Raw genomic sequence first — 27133 nt, 5'->3', positions numbered from 1 at the left:
GCTCTCTATATTGCTAACCATCAGGGAAATGCAAGTCAAACAACAGTATCACTTCATATCTACCAGGATGTCATAATAAAAAATACACAAATAACAAGTGTAGGTAAAGATGTGGAGACATCAAACCCCTCACACATTGCTGTTGGAAACGTTAAAAGGTGCAGCCACTTTTGAAAACAACTTGCAATGCCACAAAATGTTAAACGTACTTACTATAAGACAAAATGATTCCACTCATATATAGTCAGAGAAATAAAACTTATATCCATACAAAAATTTATACACATTGTTCATAGCAGCATTATTCATAATAGCCAAGAAATGGAAACAACCCAAATGTTAATTAGCTGATAAATAAAATGCAGTGTATCCATACAATGGAATGTTAACCATCAATAAAAAGGAACTAAGTCCTGACGCCTGCTACAATATGAACCTTAAGATCATTATGCTAAATGAAAGCTGTCACGGGGGCGCCTGGGTGGCTCAGTTAATCACCCCACTTCGGTTCAGGTCATGATCTCATGGTTCCTGGGTTCGAGTGCTCAGGGATTCAGCTGTGCTGACATCTTGGGGCCTGGAGCCTGCTTCTGATTCTGTGTCTCCCTCTCTCCGCCCCTCCCCTGCTTGTGCTCCGTCTCCCTCTCAAAAACAAACATTAAAAAATTTTTTTAAATTAAAGACTACATACATTTCCATTTGATCCCTTGAGATGTCTAGAATAGGCAAATCTGCAGAGATGGAAACAGGTTAGTGGTCATGAGGGAAATGGCAATGATGCCAAATGGGTACAAGATTTTTTTCAGGATGATGAAAAAGTTCTAAAAATAGATCATAATGTTGGTCCCACACTTTTTTATTTTTTTGAGAGCGAGACAGAGAATGAGAATCCCAAGCAGGCTCCATACTCAGCAGGGAGCCCCCACACAGGGCTGAATCCCATGATCTGGGGTCATGACCTAAGCCAAAATCAAGAGTCCAAGGTTCCAGGTTCCAAGTTCCACCGGCTGAACCACCCAGGCCTCAAGGTTCCACAACTCTCGAGAAAAACCACCTTAACTTGAATGAATGAAATCTTGTAGCATGCAAATGAGATTGCAGCAGAATTTGTTAACAAAGAATTGTTATCTGGAGGTGGATATTGCACCACAACACGAAGGGGCTTAGTGCCGCCGAGCTACAAGCTCAGCTCAGGTGGTGCGGTTGGAAGGGTAACTTCCACGTTGGCTCTATCTCACTGCAGGATCTGACCCTCCGCGGGGAGTGCTCTTCTGAACACATCGGTTTCACATGTCAATCAACTGCATTTATGTCCAGAAAACAGGATCGCCCTGATTAATCTGGGGACCTGGTGTGGGAGTGAACAGGACAAGCCTTTCTCCCGATGTCATCCTCTGTGTCCAGCGGTCCTCCAACCCCCAGTCACGGGGGTCATCTCTGTCCACCCCGTCCCCCCTCCCCCCGAGTCACGGGGGTCCTCAGTCCAGCTCCCATTCCCACACCTCAGGTCAAGTGGTCCTCTTTGTCCAGTCCCTCCCCCGCAGTCACGGGGATCCTCAGTTCAGTACCCCCTGCCCACCCCCCACCCCCCCGCCCGCCCAGCGTAGCGGGCGTCCTCTCGGTCCAGACCCGAACCCATCTCGTTGGTCCGGTCGGCCCCCTCCCACCCCCGGGGTCACCGTGGCGGCGCGGTGAAGTTGGGTCTCTGACGGGCCCGACTGGGACCGACAGCAGGTCTGGTAAAGACAGGCTCCTCTCAACCGCGGCGGCTCCCCGGGAAAACCCCGCTCGCGCGGCCCACGCGGAGACCACCTACCCGCCCGCGCACCGCCAGCGCGCAGACTCCAGCCCCCGGCTCCGGACGTCGCGCCCAGCTGCGCCGGACGCGCGCCGCACGTCGGCGGGCACGCGCACGCTCACGTCGGCGCGCACGCACTGTCCGGCGCGGGTCCACGCCCGGAAGGACCGCAGCGCGGGACTCTCTCGGTGTCAGAGGTGCGTGCGGTTGGAGCGGGAGTGGACGGGGGTCCGGGGAGGCAGGGGGTGGGGAACTGAGGTGGGGGGAGACCCCCTCGGGGCCCCGCTCCCGGGCAGTGGCCCGCCGGGCGTCCCCTCGGTCCAGGCCCCCTTCCAAGGGTCTCGTGCTGGCCCTTGCGCCCTCCCCGCGGCGGGACCGAGGGGTGAGGGCGGGGGCGACGCGTGGCCCCTCTGCCGGCAGTGCGGTCTGGCCGGAAGGAGCGGGTGCGTGGAATTCCTGTCCCGCAGGTACCCAAGCGGCCCTGAAGATGTCGTACATGCTCCCGCACTTGCACAACGGCTGGCAGGTGGACCAGGCCATCCTTTCGGAGGAAGACCGGGTGGTCGTCATCCGGTTTGGACACGACTGGGACCCCACTTGCATGAAGATGGACGAGGTCCTGTACAGTATAGCCGAAAAGGTAACGCAGCTCCGCCGCTTCGTGTTGCGTTCCGTGATCAGCTTGCTCATTTCACCGGCATTGCTTTTGCTTGTCTGTTTGGCGGTAGAATTTAAAAGTGGGGTTAGAATCCGTCCAGTGCTCCTTCCTCGTGCCTTTATTCCTGGCGTGCAGCACATTCGCTAGATTAGCACACGGATTCTTACCTTGTGGTGGGAGGCTGTGGTCCTGAAACTATACAGGATAGGTCCTGTGGTTTTTCTGGGAGAAGTTTCCGCAGATTTTCAAATTTTAAAAATGATTCATGATACCTTCTCTATAGTGCCATGAACAAACGCCTACAGGTTTTGGCAAGAACGATCGAGTTTACTTAAATAGTTTAGTTTAAAGGGTTGTCCATTTTTGCTACCTTGTTTATTGTACTCGTAAAGCAGAACTTTCATGTTAATCTGGTTTTCTTCTAGTCTTTTTTCCCCTTTACTCCACGATGCTCTTTGTAAGTCACTTGATTTATAGCTTAGAGTGATTCATTTGCAGGAGATGTTAGGAGAGAATAGAATTGTGCTTTGTGGTACTAGTTTTCCTGATGTTTAGTGTTAGTCCCCTGGCTAGTCAGTCTTGCTTGATAACAGAAGTGCAGTCATTGGCACTATTGTATAACGGGGGGCTGAGCGCTTTTCTAAATTTCCGCATGGCGATTTTTTTTTTAATGTATGTTTATTTTTGAGAGAGAGAGAGAGAGAGAGAGGGAGAGACCGAGTGTGAGCGGGGGAGGAGCAGAGAGAGAGGGAGACAGAATCCAAAGCAGTTCCAGGCTCTGAGTTGTCAGCACAGAGCCCATCGTGGGGCTCCCCGCCAACTGCCAACTGAGAGTAAAAGTAATGGAAGCGTTGAAGCCATCTTTTCTTAGGGATAAGGGGTTAAAACAACACCTTTTAGTAGATAGCAAAGATGTGAGGATGTATTTTGTATTTAGGAAAGGAAAAACTATCTGACGTTCAGAACGCCTGGCTGGCTCAGTAGAGCATGCGACTCTTGATCTTGGGGTCATTAGTTCGAGCTCACAATTGGGTATAGTTTACTTAAAAAAAAAAAAACAAAAACGACTATCTGGGGGCACCTGGGTGGTTCAGTGGTTTGAGCGGCTGACTTTGGCTCAGGTCATGATCTTGCGGTCTGTGGGTTCGAGCCCCGCGTTGGGCTCTGTGCTGACAGCTCAGAGCCGGAACTGCTTCGGATTCTGTGTCTCCCTCTCTCTCTGCCCCTCCCCCACTCACACTCTGTCTTTCTCTCTCTCTCAAAAATAAATAAACATTAAAAAAAAACTATCTGATCTTCTATTGCTAATTTTTACTGTTTCCTATTTGGTAAGAGAGGCAAAGTGAGATGGGGTGATGGCATTGGGGACATTAGGGACCATTCGTGTGTGTCAGTCATCATGAGTGTCACTTGGGATACTTCCCCAAGTGCATCTCAGATATTCTGATTCTTTTGATCTGGGGTGAGGTCCAGAAACAGGCCCAGCTCCCCTGGGAATTCTGATGTGACTTTCAAAAACCCCTCAACAGAGGTCAGGATCAGAATATGGGTGCTGTGATTAGCAGTCATTCCCCTCCTCTTCCCCAAGGAGCTTGAGGAGGTGCCTGGGGAACTCAGGAGAGCGGCAGTTTTCTGACGCTGGGGGTCCTCCCATTTGGGGTCAGAGGGCATAAATGAGGTGGTGCCAGGGGGTCACGCCTCGCTTAGGCTATGGTGGTCAGGGGCAGATACTAGCCAGTTGAGTCGAGAATTGCCTAAGGGCACTTTTCTGAGAAGCAAAGTGTCGCTCTGTTGACTTTGAAATAACTTCGGGTGTGTGCCCCGAATTCTGTGTTGCAGGCGACCGTGTGAACACCAGGCGACGTCCAGCTCTCGCCGCCCTCAGTGCGAGGGTACGGTAATTAGAGATGTGAGGCTCGTTTGGCTTCTCATATCTGAGCAAAACCCAGCAAAATGCTTTTAGCTAGGAGACAGATTTTGTGTGTGAATGTAAGTTTTTAGGGACTTTTACCAGAGCTGTTCTTTTCTCATCCGTTTCTGTCGGTTACAGACGAATCACTGTCGCTGGTGGACGTCCTCTTTCTGGTATTGAACCTGTTGATAAGAATGGCTTAATTGGGCTCATTTTGAGTATTTTTCTTTGTTTTTTTTTAAGGTATTTTTTCTTTTGTCCCAAAATTTGGATTTCTGTCCTAATAAACTTTTAATATAATGTTATAGTATAGTTATTAAAAATGCAAACTTGAAACGCATCACAAGATTATTGTTTTATTTTTTTCTTGGTATAAAGGCAAAATATGAGTTTATAATTCTGGAAGCCCTTTTTGGGGAATCTCAACAGGAATATTTGAAATTTAAAGTTTTAGTATAAAGAACAACTTAACTCTCTATTTAAAAATCTCCCTCTGCAGAAATGGCAGATAGTGGGGGATCTTCCTCATCTTGTTACGAGCCCTGTTTGGATACCCCAGCTGTTTTAAAGTGAGTAAAAGTTGCGCCGTTTAGGCTGGACTTGATTAGATCGTTCTCCTGGAATGTAGTGTGTTGACTTGATGCTTTGACGTTGCCGACCTCCCGACCCCACCTCATGCCGGAGTGGTCTGGAGCTGCTCTGAAGACGTAAGAGATGTGCTGAGCGATTCGACAGATGTCTGGAGCTTGCTGGAGTGGTAATAAGCAAAGCTTCCTGATTAACAGCTGATTTTATACACAGCTTCAAAGAGAGACTGTTTGGTGTATCTCTGAGCTGTCTTGAGCTGTCTTGCCGTTTTGTAGGAAGTTTGTGACAGCTCGCTGTTACCGAAATCCCATAATGGGGAAGAATAAACGGGACATTTCATTTTTGTGTGTTAAAAGCCCAAATAAGTAGTTTAAAATATGCAAAACTTGGGGCGCCTGGGTGGCGCAGTCGGTTAAGCGTCCGACTTCAGCCAGGTCACGATCTCGCGGTCCGTGAGTTCGAGCCCCGCGTCGGGCTCTGGGCTGATGGCTCAGAGCCTGGAGCCTGTTTCCGATTCTGTGTCTCCCTCTCTCTCTGCCCCTCCCCCATTCATGCTCTGTCTCTCTCTGTCCCAAAAATAAATAAAAACGTTAAAAAAAAAAATTAAAATATGCAAAACTTCAATGATATCATTGACTCATGAGCATACGTTCTCATTAAATTGTATATAAGACAAATATATGTATGGAACATTTTAGAAATGACTTTAGAGAAGAGCTTTTTTTTTTTTTTTAATGTTTATTTTTGAGAGAGAGCATGAGCGGGGGAGGGGCAGAGAGCAAGGGAGACACAGAATCTGAAGCAGGCTCCAGGCTCTGAGCTGGCAGCACAGAGCCCGACACGGGGCTTGAACCCACGAACCACGAGATCATGACCCGAGCCAAAGTCAGCCGCTCAACCGACTGAGCCCCCCAGGCACCCTTAGGGGGATCATTCTTAAACCTCGCATAAAGTAAGTTGAACTCTACTGGAAGTTGATGTTCTCATAAGAGCCAACAAAATGTGTATGTTTGCTCTGGATTTGTGTTTCTGGAAATAACAGTCTTGCAGCTAGGAGCAAGCTATGAGGGGCAGTAAGGGTAGAGACCAAGCTTGTTTCTGCTGCTTACTACCCGTATGACCTTAAATAACTTGTCTGTGCCTCATTTTACTCATCTGTGGGAAAGGGATGGTAGTGCCTAACCCAGAGGGCAGTCATGAGGATAGAATTAATATAAAAGACTTCCAGAACACTTCTTGTCTCATAGTAAGCAGTATGTTCCATAATTCTTAGCCACTGTTGTTAGTATCGTTACCACTCACATCGCAGAGTTTTCGAGAGTTATTGTTGAGCTAATCAGGCAAATAGTAGTGGGGGAAAATAAAGTTATCGTGCAGTTTTTTGATGGCTTTGACATGAATTATCTAAAAATTGACTTATAAATAAAATACATAGTGCCAGTTGGCAGCCCATAAGATTTTTTCCAGCATTTTAGGTGGGTTCTTAGCCAGAGGAGGAGTCCCATACAAGAGGGTGGAGTGGTGGTTGGGGTCATGTGCCAGCCTCAGTCTCAGTGATGTGCAGGAGTTACTTTTTGGAGGCAAGTTGAGTGGCTTGTAGAAGGACTACCGAACAGTTTAATCAGCGACTTGGTGACGAAGAAGGAGGGGTGCTTGTAAAACGTGTAGGCAGTCGGGTTGGAAATCATAGTTACTGTTGTAGACAACCAAAAGAATATGTACATTAAGAAACAACTTGAGGGGCGCCTGGGTGGTGCAGTCGGTTAAGCGTCCGACTTCAGCCAGGTCACGATCTCCCGGTCCGTGAGTTCGAGCCCCGCGTCGGGCTCTGGGCTGATGGCTCGGAGCCTGGAGCCTGTTTCCGATTCTGTGTCTCCCTCTCTCTCTGCCCCTCCCCCGTTCATGCTCTGTCTCTCTCTGTCCCAAAAATAAACGTTGGAAAAAAAAAAAAATTAAAAAAAAAAAAAAAAAAGAAACAACTTGATAATAGAAATGAAATTTGTACATAGAGTCGTTGGTTTTTAAAAGATACTGTTGAACAGCCAATTAAAATTACTGCAAATATAGCAGGCAAAATGCTATTTTAGACATAGTAGACTTAGGCGAATAAGTTTAAAGTGCCATTTAAAAAGATGACTCCTAGAAAATGAAATAAATAGATAAATCCTGTGGGTAGAGAGGCAAGGAACCTAAAAAAGAGGAAATTCTCATGGTTAAGTAAACTTCAGAGACACACACATTAAAATAGTGTGCTATCGTTTCTTAGATATAGCAGAGCTAAAAAGGTGAAAGTTAACATTGAGGTACCTGTAGAACGGATCTCCTTTCAGGAGGCAGTTTGGCATCGTATAAAAAGCCTTGAGAATAGTCATACCTTATGCCCAGTAACCCCGCGTCTTCAACAGACGAAGTTTTATGCTCCACAAGACCTTTGCTATAACTTCTGTCCTACCTGGAAACAACAGCAGTGTCTCATGATAGGAGAACATGGTGATGACCGTGAGCTCTAGCGTTTGAACCCTGAGACGCATCCAGTTGCCAGGTGGGAAACAGACCTGTCCTGTGGTCCTCACGATGGCTCCCAGAGGTAGGTGCTGGCACGTAGTTTGTCCAGGCTCAGAAACAGACGGTTGGGATTTAAACTGGGAATGTCCTGTTCACGGGATGGAATGTTATGTGGCTGTTAGAAGTTATCTTCTAAGAGCTTCTTTAATAACATGGGCATCAGTTAATGACGTCAGCCGGAGAAAGCAGAATGTATATGATTTCCTCACAAGTGAGCTTGTGGGTCTGGGGAAAGGGAAACACTTTTTGCTTTCAGACACCCATACTATTGATTTTATTTGGCTGTCCTATATTTTTAAGTTTTGGGTTTTTTTTCCTTTTAGGTAGCCTGTATACCCCACATGGGCCTGAACTCCCAACCCTCAAGATTAAGAGTTGCACGCTGTTCTGACTGAGCCAGCCATGTGCTCCAGCCCAGTGTTTTTTAAACAAGTTGTATAACTTAAGGGCATCTGGCTGGCTCAGTCCGAAGAGGATGCTACTGTTGATCTCAGGGTTATGAGTTCAAGGCCCACGTTTGGGGTAGAGTTTGCTTAAAAATACGGGACTGGACACATAGTAGTGGTTTTTCTTTCTTTTTTCTTTTTGTTTAAAATTTTTTTAATGTTTATTTATTTTTGAGAGGGAGAGAGACAGAGTGTGGGCAGGGGAGGGGCAGGAAGAGAGAGGGAGACACAGAATCCAAAGCGGGCTCCAGGCTCTGAGCTGTCAGCACAGAGCCCGACGCGGGGCTCAAACCCACGAACCGTGAGATCATAACCTGAGCCAAAGTCGGACGCCCAACTGACTGAGCCACCCAGGCGCCCCAGTAGTGGTTTTTCCACTCCATTTCTATATTTTCAAAATGAACATTATTTGTTTATGTGTATTTTATTTTTGAGAGAGTGGGAGTGAGGGAGGAGCAGAGAGAGAGGGAGACAGAGGATCTGAAGCAGGCTCAGTGCTGAGAGCGTAGGGCCCGACGCGGGTCTCCAACCCACGAACCCCAAGACCACCACCTGAGCCAAAGTCGGACACTTAACCTGCTGAAGCACCCAGGCACCCCAAAATGAACATTATTTTTTAATTTTTTTTTTAACGTTTTATTTATTTTTGAGACAGAGAGAGACAGAACATGAACGGGGGAGGGGCAGAGAGAGAGGGAGACACAGAATCGGAAGCAGGCTCCAGGCTCTGAGCCATCAGCCCAGAGCCCGACGCGGGGCTCGAACCCACGGACCGTGAGATCGTGACCTGAGCTGAAGTCGGACGCTTAACCGACTGAGCCACCCAGGCGCCCCTGAACATTTTTTTAAATGGAGAAAATACAGTAGACTCCTAGCTTCATTTCACTTTTATAAAACATACACAGAGTTTTAGTTACCTGTAGGTTCGTCAGTGGGTGTGAAACGTTCAGACCATGTGGAAAGCATCACGACAATTCATGTAACCCGCATTAGAAGCAGCTTGGATAAATGGTAGCTTTTCCAGGGGAAAGACTGGGTAGGTTGCACAGGTTTCTAGGAAGGCCCCTCGGTGCCGCGTGCGGTTCTCATCTGGCCGCCCAGATGGGTGAGCAGCCCCTTGCTTTCTGCAGGTGTTTGAGCTGCAGGAGCTTGAGAGCCTCCCGTCAGACAGAAGTGGCACCCCACCAACCCTGAGGGCAGGTCTGTTTGAACTCAGCGTTACGTGATTAAGCTCACACTGTCCAAAAACACATTTTTAGTGACATTAATGTGTTTCTTGTATTTCAGAATACAAGCTTATTGTTCAAATTCACTCGATAAGCATTTCCTGGTCCCGTGTATGAGTCAGGTACTGCTTGGCTCTGAGGACACGTCAGTAAAGAGAACAGACGTGGTTCCTAGCCTCGGGAAGCCTTAGATTTATCTGGAGAACCATAGTGTACTGTACATAGAGGGGAAGAGAAGAATTAAGTACTGTGCTGTCGTTAGTTGTTTTACTTCTGAACGAGCTACCGTTTTCTTCCTCCTCATTGAAGGCAAAGGGAAGTAGGGCCTGCTCTCAAAGTCTCGCTGTAAAAACCAACGTTTATAGTGAAGATTATATCGTTGAGTTTGGGTAATTGAATATCTTCATGTATAAAACAGGTGGTATATTTTGATCACTTTAAGAGGACGTGGTTTCTTGTGTCAGTTTCTGCTTTAACTTGGGAGATGTGGAGGTTCTAGGAACTGGAGCCAACTGGCTAAATAATTCACATTGAATCCGAAAGGCATCTTGGGCTCTCACTGCATTGGCAGTTTACGCTTTAGGGGACACAAGTGGACGTGTTTGTTTGGTTTTACTATAAGGTTAACATCTGTCAGTGTAAGTTGTGATAGCTCTGTTGTATTACATGGAAAGTAATAACGGAATAATGATAGAGTGAAACGTAGGGGTAGGCAGCACCTATGGATGCACAGGGTCCCTTTCGCCGGACAGCTCTGCAGAGGCGTGTGCTGTGCTCCGGCCCTGCTGTCTGAGGGCCACGGCAGTATGAAAAGAACACTTGCCACAGAGGCCATCTGGACACGCGGTGTGTGGCACACTCGATTCCACAGCTGCCTTGTCTCTGTCACCAGGAAAGAGGGAATTGGGGGTGGCCGGAGGGGCCCCAGCTCCATGCCTGGGTCCCTCAGTAACTTCCCTCCTTTCGCAGCCAGGCTCTTTGTGGGACATGTCCATATTTAATGCCTTCTGTTGGTCAGACCTCAGCCCTGCGCCGTGTTGCACTGTTTATTTTGAGAGAGAGAGAGAGAGAGAGAGAGAGAATATGAATGAATCCGAAGCAGGCTTCACGCTGTCACCCTAAACACATGAACCATGAGCTCATGACCTGAGCTGAAAGCAAGAGTCGGACCCTCAACCAACTGAGCCACCTAGGCGCCCCTATAGGGGCCATTAAAATGTCATGTCTTTTGTTGGAGAGATTCTATTTTGGGAATTTGTTCTTTGGAAATAATGACATATGTACATAGATTTAAAGGTAAGAATGTTCACAGGTGAATAATTGGTACTAATGAAAAATCTGAATTATTTATTTTCGGGAAAAATCAGAAAATAATGGAAGAATGATAAACTAATGACATAGCTGTTTGATGAAGTATTATGTAGCCCTGAAAATTGTGCTTTGGGAAAGTATGTAATTTGTATAAGAGAATGCTCATAATTAAAGCAAGATATAAAATACTGTGGCATGGAATGATCACATTTTGTTAAAACAGTATAAACAGATTTATATGTGTGTGTGTATGCCAGAAAAAATGGGAAAGAGTTTACCAAAAATATATTTGTAGCAGGGTGCCTGGGTGGCTCAGTGCGTTGAGTGTCTGACTTAACTCAGGTCATAGTCGCATGGTTCGTGGGTTCACACCCCACATTGGGCTTTGTGCTGACAGCTCAGAGCCTGGAGCCTGCTTCAGATTTCTGTCTGCCTCTCTCTCCCGGTCCCCCACTTGCACACACACACTCTCTCTCAATAATAAACATTAAAAAAAAAATACATTTGTAGCAATTCTGGTGGTTGGGACTGGAGGTGATTCTGTCTTATTTACAGTTTTCTGAGTTTTCTAAATCTGCTATGATGAATCTGCAATTAGAGAAAAAAATGAAAGAAAATTTGTTGTGTATAGTATTATTTGGAGTAGTAGTCTTTTTTTTCAACATTTATTTATTTTTGGGACAGAGAGAGACAGAGCATGAACGGGGGAGGGGCAGAGAGAGAGGGAGACACGGAATCGGAAACAGGCTCCAGGCTCCGAGCCATCAGCCCAGAGCCCGACGCGGGGCTCGAACTCACGGACCACGAGATCGTGACCCGGCTGAAGTCGGACGCTTAACCGACGGCGCCACCCAGGCGCCCCTGGAGTAGTAGTCTTAGTATCTGCATGTGTGCACCCCTGAATCAAAAAGGCAGGTGTGCAGCAGATTCTAGCAGTGGGTTTTAAAATAGTGGTTTCCTGTGTGCAATTAAGTATTTGTAGAAGTACAAATCTGGAAAAGTTGAGATAGGTTATTACTAGGTCAGCATGAATAACGTACCTGTGGACGTTTTCTGTGGGACTCTCATCACTTGCTGTTGTGAAAATGGTAAAGCGAGGTGTAAGCAGCCAGTTGTCAGGAGCCCGGACGTGCCGAATCATCTCCCTGTGTACTAGCTCTGCCGGGAAAGAATGTTGGGGACTTGGTTTGAAAATTGTCCGCTTATATACAAATTCTCGTGTTTGTTTTTAACGTGCTTTTGCAGAATAAAAAAATGGTGTGTTACTGTACAGGGTTGTTTCAATCTCTCCTAGGTGAAAAATTTTGCAGTTATCTATCTTGTGGATATTACAGAAGTGCCTGACTTCAACAAAATGTATGAGTTATACGATCCATGCACCGTCATGTTTTTCTTCAGGTATGTTCTCTTAAATTTGTCATTTCAGTTGAATATTGTTGGTCTGGAAGTTTGACGTAATCAGGAGATCTTTCTATTTGATGGTATTTAGGTAGTAGAGTCAAGTAACGTCGTGAATTTTAAAAAAGTTCTGTCGTGGAGATTTAATTTAGAAAGGAATCACCATTTGATGTTTGGTCAAAATTTCTTACTGTTTATTGTTAATACAGAAGTTGGTAAATAGCAGTGTTAAGCCTCAGAGCATGCTCCGAAAGTAGAGCTCCCTGGCTGGCAAGGAATGTTTGCGTGGATTGTATAGGGTGTGGATTAGCTTTATAGTCTGTGTAACAAATGAGCACAAGTTGAGTAGATAACACAGCACCACTTATGAGCTCAGTGCTGTGTCAAGGTTCGGGCAGGCTCAGTGGGTTCCCGCTCAGGGTCTCACCAAGTCAGAATCAGGGGCTGAGCCCTTACCTGGACCGTCAGCCTGGGAAGAAGCCACTTGGCTCACTTGGGTTGTTGGCTGAATGCAGTTCCTGGTGCTCACGGGTCCGAGGTCTCTGACTCCTTGCTGGCTGTACGCTTGGACCCCTCCCTGCTCCTGGAGGCCCTTCCGCCTTTGAAGTCTGCACAGTCCCTGAGATTTCCTGTTCTGCTTTTAAGGGCTGTGATTGGAATAGACTCATCCAGATAATCCAGGATTATCTCCTTATTTTAAAGTCAATCGATCAGAAACTTTTGGGACATCTGTCAGAGTCTTTATGCCCCATCATATCACAGTCCCAGGGGATCGGGCAGGAAATTCACAGGGTTTAATGTAGGATTTTGCCTACCAGTCTGCCCTCTGGCTCCGAAAACTCACATCCTTCTCATATGCAAAATCAGGGATGGACAAGGCTTCTTAGGCTCCCGGACACCACTTGTCTGTGGCCCCAGCTCTCCCAGCACACAGTGTGCGACAGCATAGGAAACAGGTCTGGTTTCCCAAGGGGACGTGAGGAGGAAGGGGGCCGACGCCCCAGCGCTGGGAGGGTGCTTGCCTGGATTTTCCTCCCTTTTTCGTGAAAGGCATTCGCAGCTGGGCCATTTTCCAGCCTCCTTCAGCCAGCAGCACATTGGGTTCTGTCATCTCCTTTGGCTGTACCCTCTGTCCCTTGCAGCCGAGTCCCCGGCCTGGGCATCGGGGAAGATCCGTGAGGCACGCCTCCCTCTCTTGTGACTGAACGCTTTGGCCTTTAGGGCTTTCCTGGGCTTCAGCAGTAGGTCGTGTGGCTTCCTTTTCCCTGTACCCCCCGTTCTGCGGCCGTGTCTGGATTTCAGCACCTTCTGCCATCTGGAGAGGCTGAGAGTTGAGTCTTTGTTCTCAATTCTCACACTAGGTTGGCTCTCTCGTTTTGCTGTGAGCACCAGGGAGAAACCAGACAGCACTTTCAAGACTTTGCTTGGCTTTCCTTCAGTTGAATATCCAAGGGCATCAGTCGTTGCAAGTCCTTCCCACAGAACCGCAGGATCCCATCGCGATGTCCTGCCAAGTAACAGGGTCCCTTTCCTCCACCCCCGGCAACGCGAGGTCCTCCCTTCCTCTGGAGCCGGCACCAGCTGTGCTCTCCAAGTCCGTGTTTCTTCTCACAGGCTCTTGGAGGCAGTCTAGGCCTTTTCTGTCGTGCTCTTCGAAATTCTCCCCTAGCCCTTCAGGTGGGAGTGAGGCTGAAAAAAAGAAGCCCCCCGCCGTCTGTGCACATGGGTGTTTTAGGACGGAGGCTGCACCAGAGAAGACAGAACGTCTCTTTCTGCCACCCAGAGTTCTAAGACGAGGCGTGGTGGCACTTCAGTTAATGTTTTCACTAAATGTATATATACTGAGTCCTGCCAGGTTTTGTGGTCTAGTGCTGGGACGCGGATCCTGCCATCAGGGAACTTCGTAGGTTGGGAACAGCTGAGTAAATTAGCAGAGGGAAACAGGTGCCAGAGGGCGGGTATTTATAGGCACACAAATACTGAGTCAGGGTGGCGGGAGCTAAGTGGCAGCTGGGGTAGGTTTGGGATGAGCTCCAGCCTTCTGGGGGACGGGCACACGGCACGAGCTTCATGCTACGTTTGGGAGCCCGAGAGGACACGGAGTGGCTGGTGGGTGATGGTGGGAGACTGGTGGGGGAGGGGGCGGGAGGGAAGGGTCCAGACACCCAGATCCCCACCCCCCCCCGCCAGGGAGGGGGAGGGGCAGGGTCCAGACCCCCAGATTCCTGGGCCAGAGTGAGGATGTGGAATGTTATCCTAGAAGTGAAATTTTGTGGCAGAAAAGGAACATCGGATTTGCCTTTTGGAGGCTCACTCTGGTTAAAAGGTGGCCAGACCAAAGACTGCAGGGTGGATGGAGCACTTCATTCTTAGGGAAGTGAGAAGTTAAAGTAATTAAAACTAATCAGTCTTCAGCAAACCTGGAAAAATTAGTGCATCAGGGACAACCAGGGTTACTATCTTCTATAAAGTGCACATATAAATCATTGTTAAAAGTAGCCTCTTAAGAAATACATTTGTAAAGAATTGTCTATGTCTCTAATCATAAAAATCCAAAACATTATTAATTTCACAGTTAGTAGGATTTTTAATGAAATGTACACTAGGTGCTCACAAGAGCACCATGAAAACTCATCCGTTGTGTTTCCTGAGTAAATTAGTACAACCCTCTGGGTCCAAGTGACAAACACTGTGTCCTTTGAGCTTTCGACTACCCTGTAGGGTATTTGTCCTGAGGAGACAGAGAAGAGTACAGAAAGAGCTTGCTCCCCACGCAAGCTGTGTGTTTTTAAATAGCATTTAGGTTGTTTTCATCTTCTCCTGAATCATGGTGGATCCTCTTGACTGTGTGTTCTTCTCTTAAATGATGTTTAACGAGAGTTTGTAAAGGTGCAAAACGGAAGGCCTCTTCATGGAACTCTTTTTTAGAAGGATTTTTGTGAGCACTGACCCCCCTGTTTCCTCTTTGCAGGAACAAGCACATCATGATTGACCTGGGTACTGGGAACAACAACAAGATCAACTGGGCCATGGAAGACAAGCAGGAAATGATAGACATAATCGAGACCGTGTACCGAGGCGCCCGGAAGGGTCGGGGCCTGGTGGTGTCTCCAAAGGACTACTCCACAAAATACAGATACTGAGCTCTCAGCCCATTCTCTGTGCATATAAATGTTGTGGAGTCCTTTTCATGTGGAAATACCTTGAACTATTTAAAGCCTTAGAGCATTTGGACACGAAGAAGTAAGGGTTGCATGGCCTCAACTTTCCGGCCGCCGGGCCATTGTATTTTTATATTAGCAAATATCTGTAAATACCTAGCTGAGATAAATAAAATACGCAGTGATGGAAAGCCACGATTGCTTCTTTCTTGAGAAACTTGACATACAGATCACTGATCTTGGTAGTCAGAAATTAATCGTAATCTTTACCATTGGGAGCGGAATTCAGGCGCATGTCCTATGGGGCCGCCATGTTTTATACGCCTGGCCGTGGGCGTCTCTGAGGCCTGCCGTCACCCACGCAGACGGGGTGACAACGGAAGCGAGTGGGCTCGCACATCCTGCCGGCTAGGACTCCAGATCCAGGCGTGCTCGGGCTGGGGTCTTTGGGGCTGTGATGGAGAATCTGTTCCCTGCCCCTCCCCCAGATTCTGTAGTTTCTGGCAATCTTTGGCTTGACGCTTCACCCGGATCTTCACGGGGCCTCCTTCCTGTGTGCGGGTCTGTGTCCAGATTTCCCCTTCTTACAGGGACACTGGTCATTGGATGAGGGCCACCCTTCCCCAGCATGACCTCATCTTAACTAATTACATCTGTGATGACCCCATCTGCAACTAAGGGCACATTGTACTGGGGGTAGAACTCATAGGAATTTATGGGGGTCACAATTCAACCCACAACAGAGTCCAAAGGCTTGAGTTCAGAAAGAATAGACACTTGAGGGAAAAAGTATTTTTTAGTCTTCTGGCTATAAAAGCAGTGCAATAAAATAATAAGTCTTATTTTCCTTTTAAATGTAAAGAGTAAGAAGTCGTTTCTTTTTTTTTTTTTAATTTTTTTTTTAACATTTTTATTTTTGAGACAGAGAGAGAGCATGAACAGGGGAGGGGCAGAGAGAGAGGGAGACACAAAATCTGAAACGGGCTCCAGGCTCCGAGCTGTCAGCACAGAGCCCGACGCGGGGCTTGAACTCACGGATCGTGAGATCATGACCTGAGCCGAAGTCGGATGCCCAACCGACTGAGCCACCCAGGCGCCCCAAGAAGTCGCTTCTTATTCCTCCAAACATTGTATCTAACGAACTTCAGCAGGCTGTATTTTCTGTAGAAACCACAGCTCTTCAGTACATGCAGCTGGTTTCCTTATCACAGTGTTGAGTGTCTCTCACCCCAGCAGCATGTTGATGGGTGGGTGGTTAGGATATTCCCAGGAACATCTTGTGGGGAGCCAGGGCCACACCCTGCAGCCCTGTCTGGTTTCACCGCCAGGCTCTGCCGCTTACTGTGGCAAGTGGCCTCCTGGAGCTCCGTTGTCTCTGGAGTGTGGGGGTGGTAGTGTCTGCTGTCCCATGTCTTGGAATAGTGTCTTTGGATGGTGCCTGCTGGGCCCTCACTGCTGTGACCAGATTGACTGTGGTTGGAACACAAGTACAAAGGAAGTGTGCTTTAAATGGATTTAAAACTCAAATGCAAATCCTCAGCTTCATTCCTCCAGCCTAAACTTGCCCATTTGCAGAATAGGGTGTATGATCCCATATCAAACGAGGGGCTGGTGGGAACATCAGCACGACCCCAAGTACCTGACATAATAGACAGTATTCTACTTCGGACGTGTATCCAAGATAGAACAGCCAACAATCCTAGGAAGAGCTCGCTGTCATTACTCATCAAGGAAATGCAAATCAAAGCCAGGAGATGCCACTTCATGCCCACTAGGATGGCTGTGAGTAGATTCAAAGGGTCAGATTACTACATGTGTGGTCAAGGACGAGTAGATTCAAGGTCAAGGACATGGAGGCGTTGGAGCCCTCGTGCACTGCTGGTGGAGAGGTGGAACGCTGCAGCCACTTTGGAAACCAGTTTGACAGTTCCCCAATAAAATCGGGAATTACCATTTGACCCAGAAATATCAGTCTTGCCTATATGCCCAAGAGAACGAACACGTATGGCCACACAGGACCTTGGACAGAACATTGGTGGCAGCGTTATTCATGATCGCCAAAATGGGGAAACAACTTGTGTGGCCATCAACTGAAGAATGGATAGACAAAATATGGCATAGCCATGCAATGGAGTATTAGTTGGTCACAAGTAAACTACTGACGTGGGCTACAACATGGTGAACCCTGAAAACGTCAGGGTAAGGGAAAGAGGCTAGATGCTACGTATTGTGTGATTCCATTCATAGGAAATATCCAGACTAGGCGTAGGGACAGAAAGTAGATTAGTGGGTGCTTGAAACTAGGAGGAGGGGAGGGGGTGCAGTGGTAGCTAATGGGAATGGGGTTTCTTCTTGAGATGATGAAAGCGTTCTAAAACTGTGATGGTTGTACACATCTGTGAATATACCAAAACCAATGAAGTGTGTGTGTTGACTGGGTGAATTGCATAACATGTGAATTATGTCTTATTGATAAAGCTTTATTGCTATTAACAAAAAAATAAGCAAAAAAATTACACTCCACATTTGTAAACTTACTCTGTACTTGCTGTAAACTTGTATTTATAAGTTGTAATAAGTTCATTCACATTTGACTTTAATAACTATCTTTTTCACTGGAAGTGCTTTGTGACTGCAATATAGTTGAATTTATAATAGTTTGGTCTCTTCATTCCAAGTTTATATCTTATCATTATGTACCTACTGTTTACCTTGCCCAGAGCTAAGTGATTTGCAAACCATTTGCCAACCACCTGCAAGGTGGATAGTTTGTAGAGAAGGAAATTAAAGCTTAGGTTGCCCAAAGTTACAACTCCTTACCCAGGGCATGAATTCAAACCTAGATCTTCATGGCTACCGAAACGTGCCTCATCACTGCACCAGGTTGTTTTATTCAAGTTGAAATTAGCTAGTGCAGAAAGTATACCAGTACCCTTGGTTCTCTGAATCTGAATGATTTCTGTTTCCCATCCTCCCCAGGATGGTTTTTATGCAAAGTCCAGGAATTAGTCGTGGCAGCTGACACAGAGGCAACAAGCCTAGAAAGTACAGAATATATTCAGGGACCCAGTAAGTAATCAAGTACCCCAGGGAAACTGACACAGAAGAGATACGCAAGAGTGTTTATTGCAGTATAATTTGGAAACAGTACTGTCAGTGCAAAACAATTCAGAAGGCTATTACACAGCAGTTAGTGACTCAAGTAGAGCTACACACATCAACATAGATGAATTTGAAACTACTGACTGGAGAAGCTGGGCGCAGGATACTATGGTATGATGTCATTTACATACAGTCCTCAGACATTCCAAAGATCCGAAACATTAAAACAACCAGCAACCTTGTGTGTTTGCGGTAGATTGTTACGTGTGGGTCCCTAGACTGCCTTTTTCTAACTTCTGATCCTATGCAGAGGAGAGAGGAGTTGCTCAGAAAGCTACAACTACTCTAAAACCACACCACTGATATTTCTAAAATCTGCACCCTAAATGTCGTTTCTCAAGCTGCTCAGTTAAAATATAGGATGTGTTCGTGGCCTCACCAGGTTTCTTTTCTTTTCTTTTCTTTTCCTTTTTTTAAATTTTTTTAATGTCTGTTTATTTTTGAGAGAGACAGAGCCTTTTTCAGATCCTCTGAGTCCCTCTCTCTTCCCCCCCTTCTGTGCTCTCTCTCAAATATAAACATTTTAAAAAATATTTAGGGGCGCCTGGGTAGCTCAGTCGGTTAAGCGTCCAACTTCAGCTCAGGTCATGATCTCACAGTTCGTGGGGTCAGGCCCCGCATCCGGCTCTGTGCTGACAGCTCAGAGCCTGGAGCCTGCTTCAGATTCTGTGTTTCCCTCTCTCTGCCCCTCCCGGACTCTGCTCTATCTCTCAAAAATAAATAAAAATTTTAAAAATATATTTTAAAAAAGTCTATGGTGATAGGTCAGGCAAGAGACCATAGTTGTAAAGAAAGGAAATTAGGGGCGCCTGAGTGGCTCGGTGAGTTCAGCTTCTGACTTTGGTTCAGGTCATGATCACATGGTTTGTGTGTTTGAGCCCTGAATCCACCTCAGTGCTGACAGCAGAGAGCCTGCTTGGGATTGTCTCTCTTCCTCCCTCTCTGCCCCTCCCCGACTTGTGCTTTCTCTCTCTCAAAAATAAGTAAATAAACTTTAAAAAACAAAAAGGAAATTAAATGTGAGAATTAAACCTTCAGACAATTGCATCCGGAAATGCTGCCTTACAAAGTTAGCCCTTGGGGCGCCTGGGTGGCGCAGTCGGTTAAGCGTCCGACTTCAGCCAGGTCACGATCTCGCGGTCCGTGAGTTCGAGCCCCGTGTCGGGCTCTGGGCTGATGGCTCAGAGCCTGGAGCCTGTTTCCGATTCTGTGTCTCCCTCTCTCTCTGCCCCTCCCCCGTTCATGCTCTGTCTCTCTCTGTCCCAAAAATAAATAAAAAACGTTGAAAAAAAAAAATTTTACAAAGTTAGCCCTTTATTATTAAGCTTGGTGTTCTCATAAGTTCAAAAATTTTGTGTTAAATGAGTTTTAAATTGCAAGTATATGAATACAGCATTTGATACTGAATTCGCAACATTTCACTTAAGTATTCTATGAATAAACTGCTTGCTACTGAAGTTCCGTATCAATCAAGTTTAGATTGGAATAAGCATGGTTAAGCACGTGTAAACCCATGTGCTACGTCCCCCTTTTTCCTTATGGAAGCATTTGATTTCTTTTAAATATATGTAACAGGGTGCTGGAGAATAGCAATCCTTTGCAAAAATGTTAGGAACATGTTGAAACAGGTATGATATTCTAAAATGTCGAATAATCTCTCTAAAGGTTTGAATGAATCATTGAGATGTTTAATGTCAGACGGTTAAAGAGGATCCACAAAGAAGTTAGTATTTTTTGGACAGTATTACTGTTTTTATTTTATTTTTTAAGTAGGCTCCATGCCCAATGTAGAGCTTGAACTCACGACCTCGAGGTCAAGAGTCACATGCTTTACCAACTGAGCCAGTCAGGTGCCCCTCGTGTTTTTATTTAGTTAATAACTAATAGAAGTTTTCTTTTCTACCTACTTTAATCTCTTAAAAATCCTGGATTTTGAATTGTGATCTATGTTATTAATGAGGACTCAAATCTGTTTGGTTTACTTCAATTCAAATATCTACTTTAGTTTCTGCTAAAATTATAATAGCAGCTAAAATGCTTTGGGATTTTTCACATAATCCAATAGAACTATCATGATCTTAAGTCCCCAAGAATACTCAATTAAAAAATTTTTTTAAATGTTTATTTATTTTTGAGACAGAGGGAGACAGAGCGCGAGTGGGGAGGGGCAGAGAGAGAAGGAGACGTAGAATCTGAAACGGGCTCCAGGCTCTGAGCTGTCAGCACAGAGCCCAACGTGGGGCTCAAACCCATGAACCGTGAGATCATGACCTGAGCTGAAGTCGGACGCTTAACCGACAGCCACCCAGGCGCCCCAGAATACTGAACTTAAATGATGCCATTTTAAAACTTTGGATTAAAAAAGGAAAGACATACACCACTGTTGGGAGTATAAAATGATGCTTCATTTCTTAAATGCATTTGACTAATGTACTCGGTCTTCAGTCACACTTCTGACCCTAATGAGACATGCAGAGAATTCACGGTAACAGTGTTCCTTACAGCATTATTTATAGTAGCAAGATGGTGGGAAATATCGTCAATGTCCAAGGAACAGTCAAGGAAATGGTTAAATTATTACATCCATATGATAGAATAGTAGTCAGCCATAAAAAAATATATATATAAGAAGTGTGTGAAATTTTCAGATGGAAAAATGTTTATGATATGAAGAGAACAGGATATGAGATTATAAACAACATCATCAACCGTGTATAGAATTGTACGTACAGAAAAATGTTTACAGTGGCTAATTCAATTTAAATTGTAGAATTATGGGTGGTTTTGACTTTTGTATGAAGAATAAAATCTATCTCATGTGCAGGAATCGTGGTATTTTTACAACGAGAGCCTATTACCGACCCTGTTCTGCTTGACTTTGGCTCAGAGAGGCAAATTGGATAATTATTTGAAAACGTCTCCATATAACCTACAGAATAAGCTGAACTGTGATCTTTGTGCTTCTTCTTGGTGACCACCTCCTTAGGAGCAGAGTGGGCAAGGGTGACCTGGGACGAGGCGGGCTGTTTTCCTGGGTTTTGTTCGGTTTGGAGAACATTGCTATCAGGATGTGTTTGGACTAGACAGAGGACCATATGACTGGAAAAGCTGAGTTGGAATGCAGGTATTGAAAAAGAAATCTCAATCACAAAACAGCTTATGATTTTTTTAAAAAGATCTACCTAGAACTTAATTCAGGAACAAGAGCTGACCTGATATAGCTTATGCTTCCCTCCCATGACTTGTAAATACTAGGTATGCGTTGAAACATGTTCTGCCATTTTAGAACCATCTGGGTCAAGTGGTTAATCGCCTTCTAAACTATGTTCTTATTGCATTGTTCTTTTAATCTTTCACTTCATTAAAATGAATTTTTAAATTAAATAGTAAAAACCAGAACACATACTACGCAAATTGTCATTCAAAAAGTACAACTTTGACTTTATCATATTTTCAAGTCTTCAGGTCTGTAAGAAAAAATTTGAAAGAGGTAATGGTTGATTTATATACCAATTAATGCACGGTTAAATAACCTGGACTCCAAAGCTTTCAATAAAATACCTTAATTTCCTGTAATTTTTTAAAAAAAATTTTAATGTTTATTTATTTTTGAGAGAGAGAGACAGAGAGAGCACAAGTAGGAGAGAGGCAGAGAGAGAGGGAGACACAGAACCCGAAGCAGGCTCCAGGCTCTGAGCTGTCAGCACAGAGACCCGCATGGGGCTCAAACTAACAAACTGTGAGATCATGACCTGAGCCGAAGTCAGGGGCTCAACTGACGGAGCCACCCAAGTGCCCCAATTTCCCTTAATTATTAAAACATTTTGTGGATAGGAAAAATTGAGTGTATAGAAAACCACAAATTTTTCATGTTTGACGGATGGAGTCAGTGTGGATTCACAACTGCAGGTGAATAAACTGCACGTTCTCTTACCGAAACGTGACTCCTGCATCAGTATTCCACCGCGGCGACTGAGCACACAGTACCCCAGAGGGAAGCACCCTGCTCCCTCCACCCACTCCGCCCACACACTCACCGCCTATCTGTGCCCAAGTAATTGCGGGAAAGGTGTTACAACGTCATTTAATGGGGAGACCGACAAAGTACCAGATCTATCGGAATATAGAACAGTAGTTTTTAACATCTTGGGTTCCCCACAACTGGAACACAGGTTTAAGGGGTGTGCACAATCCCTGAGATTTACAGCGCAAGCCGGTCCTGTGTTAACCCTGACCTAGTGCGACCAAGCACAACCAACAAGTACAGATTTGTGCAAACATCTCAGTCTGTTTAGGTCTTTTCATTTAGAAGGCAGTACCACTTTTAAACACACTTGGAGATCTGACCTTCTCTCAGGCTGCGTGCACATCACGTAGTGAGGTTTCCACACCTACTTGATCATTTAACTTGATGCCTAATATTTAGTGGTTTTGACCAAATTTAAAACAGCAGCTAGATCTGAGTGATGGAGGGCAGGGACCTGGTCACCTGGCTGCCATCCCATGCCTGCAGTGTGCCAGATCTCTTCTGGGCACAGGGCTTCCTGCCCTGAGGCTCTCCTCTCCTCACTCAGTCAGCCCTGCAGGGGGGCGGGGGAGGGCCTCCTCGCCCGCCTCAGGACTGGTGGGCCCCGTCGAGGGAGCCTGATTGAAGCTATGTCTTCACCTCAGAGACAGAGCGTCCTCTACAGCGTTTTATGGTGGCAGCAGGACGCAGGTTACGATTACCTTTGTTACCAGGATACCAGATGTGGGTATTTGTAAGTCGCTGATAGGTGAACTGGCCCTGATTTAGCAGGATTAAGTGGGGATCATTTGCCAGCTGACTTAGGATAATTATAAAAGAGACAGTAAAACAAGGGAAACAAAGACACCTAATTGTTCAATGAGAATAATCTATTATTCTTATCTATCAGAATAAAATAGACATAAGTATCTTAATGAAGTTGCGAACCTCCACATATAGCACATGGATACAGATCCAGTCTGAGACCTGAAGCCAAGCATTTCCTTGCATCTTCAAGATTAAATGCAACATTCCACTGGAAAGGTTTGCATTGTGGGAGGCCAGGATGGACGGCCCATGAACCACTGAGAAACGGGTTGAGGGCTTAATGCCCGTATGTCTTCTTCAAATGGTTATATAAATATATTGTCTGAAACAGAAACTACGTTATAATCTCCAGTCTCCAATTCATCATGATTTGTGTTTTGATAGAAGACTAATTTGAGGGGTGGTTGTGAAAAGCACTTTAATAACATCCATTTTTTAAATAGTAGAGCTTGTCATTTAAACTGTACACTTTTTGGGGCGCCTGGGTGACTCAGTCAGTTGGGTGTCCGACTTCTGCTCAGGTCATGATCTTGCAGTCTGTGGGTTCGAGCCCTGCGTTGGGCTCTGTGCTGATGGCTCCGAGCCTGGAGCCTGCTTCAGGTTCTGTGTCTTTCTTTGCCCCTCCCCTGCTTGTGCTCTGTCTCTATCTCTCAAGAATAGATAAACATTAAAAAATTTTTTTTAAATAAACTGTACACTTTTTAAGGAACTATGACAAGGAGTGTTTCTCTTAGTCTATTTAGAAAAGAGCATTTGAGGGGCGCCTGGGTGGCGCAGTCGGTTAAGCGTCCGACTTCAGCCAGGTCACGATCTCGCGGTCCGTGAGTTCGAGCCCCACGTCAGGCTCTGGGCTGATGGCTCAGAGCCTGGAGCCTGTTTCCGATTCTGTGTCTCCCTCTCTCTCTGCCCCTCCCCCATTCATGCTCTGTCTCTCTCTGTCCCAAAAATAAATAAACGTTGAAAAAAAAAAAAATAGAAAAGAGCATTTGTAAATGTCTTATTATTCCTGAAGATTTTCCATGAAGTACAGAGGCAATAATCCCCACAGTGAACAAATACGGGATTGTATTTTTCAAGATGAAAGCAATCAAAAGATATGCAAAAGACAAACATATTTAGTTTCCTAATAATGGCCTTACCATTTGTTCTTTAATAGAATTTTCAATCCCAGCTTGCACCATTAAGTCATTCACATTCTTCTGTAAATCTTCGATGCGATTTCCCATTTCTTCCAGTACAATGTTAAGGACAATTTTACACAGGGTACAGAGCACCAGCCAGAAAGTCCTGAGAGATCCTTCAGATTGCAGCTACTCATCGAGCCTATTGATAAAATGCCCTGGCAGTGCAACACTTAAAACGAGGGATTCAAAGACTACGCGTACTAATACCTTACGGTCAGTGCAAATTAACTATTCCCCTGAGGTTTTTGGAGTGTGTCTTTAACCTCTGAATTGTAAGCTCAGTTCTTTTTTCTTTTTTAATTTTTTAAAATGTTTATTTTTGAGAGAGAGAGAGGGAGATACAGAATCCGAAGCAGGCTCCAGGCTCTGAGCTGTCAGCACAGAGCCCCACAGGGGGCTTGAACCTACAGACGTGAGATCATGACCTGAGCCGCAAGCGGATGCTGAACCGACTGAGCCACCCAGGCGCCCCTTTTTTAAACAATTTCTATGGAATGAATTCAATTAGTAAAGTGAGCTCTAGCGCTCTAAGTCTTAGGACCGATATTACAGCTTATCTGGATTTGCTCAAACTGGAAACAAACATTTTACTCTAATTCTGTTTGAATTCATGTCTTAAAACGGCTGCTGAAGTTGCAAAACCAAACAAAACAAAGGTCAGGAGAGCCATATATGGTATCCTCGGTTGAAGACATTCCATGTGATGTTTGCAAGTTTCTGATTCCGTGGAAGTGCATAGATGTTATTCAGCAGACTACTCAGATTTAGTAGTCTGTAGGCTCAGAAAGCCCCACTGGGTAGTATTGTGCATTGCGTCCTTGTATCGTATTGCTCTCATACAAAATGCCCCGTATGGCCAAGCAGGAAGTAATTACCTGTGAGTGGTAGTTAATACACCAGGGTATCATGGAAAGGCACAGTGTAAACACCAGGACATCGTAGGTCAACAATTATCCATAATAGCAGACAAAAGATATTCCTTGATAATATTACAGTTCAAAAGCATTATAGTATTTGTTATTAGATAGAAAGGATATTTCTGAGGTTCAGAGTTGCAGTTAGAGCTTGAAAATGTTCTTGAAGTTCCTGAAATAGGTTTTCTGCCTGAAAAAAATGAACCATAAGACAATTGAATATAGTATTTACTCTTGATGTAGGGCCTTTTAGCATCATGGAATAGAACCTCCATATAAATATATAGTTAGTTAGTTAGTTAGTTAGTTAGTTAGTTAGTTAATTAGTTAGATTTTGGACAAGGTGCCCAGAGCTTTCTATTCAAAGGCGAAGGAAAATCTTTTGAAAACAGTGCTGGGACAATGAGATAGCCAAACACATAACTAACTAAATAAGCAGAGGTACTTCACACCATACCCCAAAATTAACTCCAAATCATCATACACCTGAATGTAAGCACTGAAACTATCAAATGTCCGAGAGAAAGTATAGGAGAATGCCTTAATAACCTTGAGTCCCTCAAAGAATTCCTAAGTAGAGCTGAAGCAGCCATCCAGAGCACACGTGGGCCTCACGTCTCCCCTGCACTCTGGGGTAGTTACCAGCTGGGGTGGGATGGGCAGGATTTGTTGACCAGGCCATAAGCGAGTATCGGTATTGTTGGTGACGGCAAGCCATATTTGCATATTGCCTCCTTGTGGCTTACCAAGTGAAATCCGGAACCAGGGATAATTGCCTCCCCGCACCTGTCTCTGTCCCCATTTTGGAGATGAGAATACAGAGACGGGTATCAGTGCGCAACCCGCACGTGCGTATGAAGGTGCTGCGGCCTTATCGGGAGCAGTTTCCCTTCGGAGGGTTTGGTGTTTCTGTTTCACTTTTGTCAAGAAAATGTAGCCTCAAGTATGTATAACATCTAACAAATTCTCTTCAAGAAGACAGACTTGCGTTTGAAGTCGCTTCCTGACCCGCAGCCTGGCGCTCCTGCTCCGGGAGCTCCTCCCGGCGAACCGGAAGCGGGAAGGGGGGTGGCACGAAGGGTTTGCGCCCCATGGGGGGGTGGGGGACGCACAGTCCGGGAGGAGGTGCGGCGCCCAGACGGTGAGGAGGGTGAGGAGGGACGCGGAAGAGGGGAGGGGGGCCCCACTCACCGCGTCCCGCAGCGCGTCCCCGCCCGGGGCTTTGGGGCTCCGCGCGTCCATGTCGGGTGATCCGGGTGGTCCAGGTGGGTCGTGGGGGGGAGGGGGGCAGGTGGTCCAGGTGGGTCGGGGTGGGGGCAGGTGGTCCAGGTGGGTCGTGGGGAGGGGGGGCAGGTGGTCCAGGTGGGTCGGGGTTGGGGGCAGGTGGTCCAGGTGGGTGGGGGGTGGCAGGTGGTCCAGGTGGGACGGGGGGGGGGGGGGGGGGGGGAGGGAAGGTGGCTGTGGCTGTGGCGGATGGGCAGCACCTCACCCACACAGATCCCGGCAGCGATGACTGCGGCGGCTGCAGAGATGCTCGGGCTTCGGAGACAAATACTGGAAGAGCCTGGATGTTCGTACTCCTGACCCCCGGACGCTGGAAAAGGGCCCAGAAGGGAATCCCTGGGCAGGGCGTGGCTGTCCGCGCCGGGCACCCTGGGTACCGGCGTCAGGTCCTGGGAGGAGGCCCGGGGAGGTGAGGGCTTGGGGAGGTGGCCGCTCCAGCCCGGCAGTCAGCCCCCACCCCCGGGGGGGGGGGGGTAGGGAGGGGAGACCCCGTGCAGGGAAAAGGTAGCTCGTCCAGTTTGACGGCTTCCCCTGCGCAGGACTGGTTTGCTTTGTTTTCATTGCGTCAGAGACGGAAGAGGGTAGCTAGAGAGTGAGCCTCATCTTTTTACTATTATGACAAAGTATACACAGTATAAAATTTACCATCTTTAATTTTTTACTTTGAGAGAGGGAGTGCGAGCAGGGGAGGG

General features: G+C 46.2%; 3 protein-coding genes across 10 annotated transcripts in view; 1 reads left to right on the top strand and 2 right to left on the bottom strand.

Moving 5' to 3' along the window:
• Positions 1-1910, bottom strand: part of LOC112868363 (uncharacterized) — a 30983-nt gene extending 29073 nt beyond the window's left edge. Inside the window, exon 1 of one of the 3 annotated variants that reach the window (XM_086683301.1) lies at positions 1817-1910. The gene's annotated coding sequence lies outside the window, so the exon portion shown is untranslated. The remainder of the gene's footprint in view (positions 1-1816) is intronic. The other 2 variants (XM_086683296.1, XM_086683297.1) reach the window with 2 other exon arrangements.
• On the top strand, positions 1910-15258 carry TXNL4A (thioredoxin like 4A). Of its 2 annotated transcripts, XM_025931208.2 has the most exons (4): positions 1910-1995; positions 2266-2438; positions 11799-11902; positions 14874-15258. In XM_025931208.2, exons 2-4 carry the CDS (start codon positions 2286-2288, stop codon positions 15043-15045), a joined length of 429 nt encoding a protein of 142 aa, XP_025786993.1. In that variant the 5' UTR covers positions 1910-1995; positions 2266-2285; the 3' UTR covers positions 15046-15258. The 2 variants fall into 2 exon arrangements, with proteins under 2 accessions (XP_025786993.1, XP_086539428.1); XM_086683302.1 differs by lacking the exons at positions 1910-1995; positions 2266-2438 and adding an exon at positions 4864-4937.
• Positions 15259-16015: 757 nt separating this feature from the next.
• HSBP1L1 (heat shock factor binding protein 1 like 1) lies at positions 16016-26545 on the bottom strand. Of its 5 annotated transcripts, none has more exons than XM_025931414.2 (4): positions 26349-26545; positions 25281-25347; positions 24199-24293; positions 16016-16533 (listed from the first exon to the last, which is right to left on the bottom strand). In XM_025931414.2, exons 1-4 carry the CDS (start codon positions 26397-26399, stop codon positions 16513-16515), a joined length of 234 nt encoding a protein of 77 aa, XP_025787199.1. In that variant the 5' UTR covers positions 26400-26545; the 3' UTR covers positions 16016-16512. The 5 variants fall into 5 exon arrangements, with proteins under 5 accessions (XP_025787199.1, XP_086539433.1, XP_086539429.1 ...); XM_086683307.1 differs by lacking the exon at positions 16016-16533 and adding an exon at positions 20609-21692; XM_086683303.1 differs by lacking the exon at positions 16016-16533 and adding an exon at positions 23461-23702.
• Between the last annotated feature and the right edge of the window lie 588 nt (positions 26546-27133).

This window comes from Puma concolor, chromosome D3 (genome assembly GCF_028749965.1).
Source record: "Puma concolor isolate L17-30 chromosome D3, mPumCon1.1.hap2, whole genome shotgun sequence".
In the NCBI taxonomy this organism is placed as follows: Eukaryota; Metazoa; Chordata; class Mammalia; order Carnivora; family Felidae; genus Puma; species Puma concolor.
The sequence above is the reverse complement of the archived record's forward strand: the minus strand, read 5'-3'. Positions and strand labels throughout refer to the sequence as shown.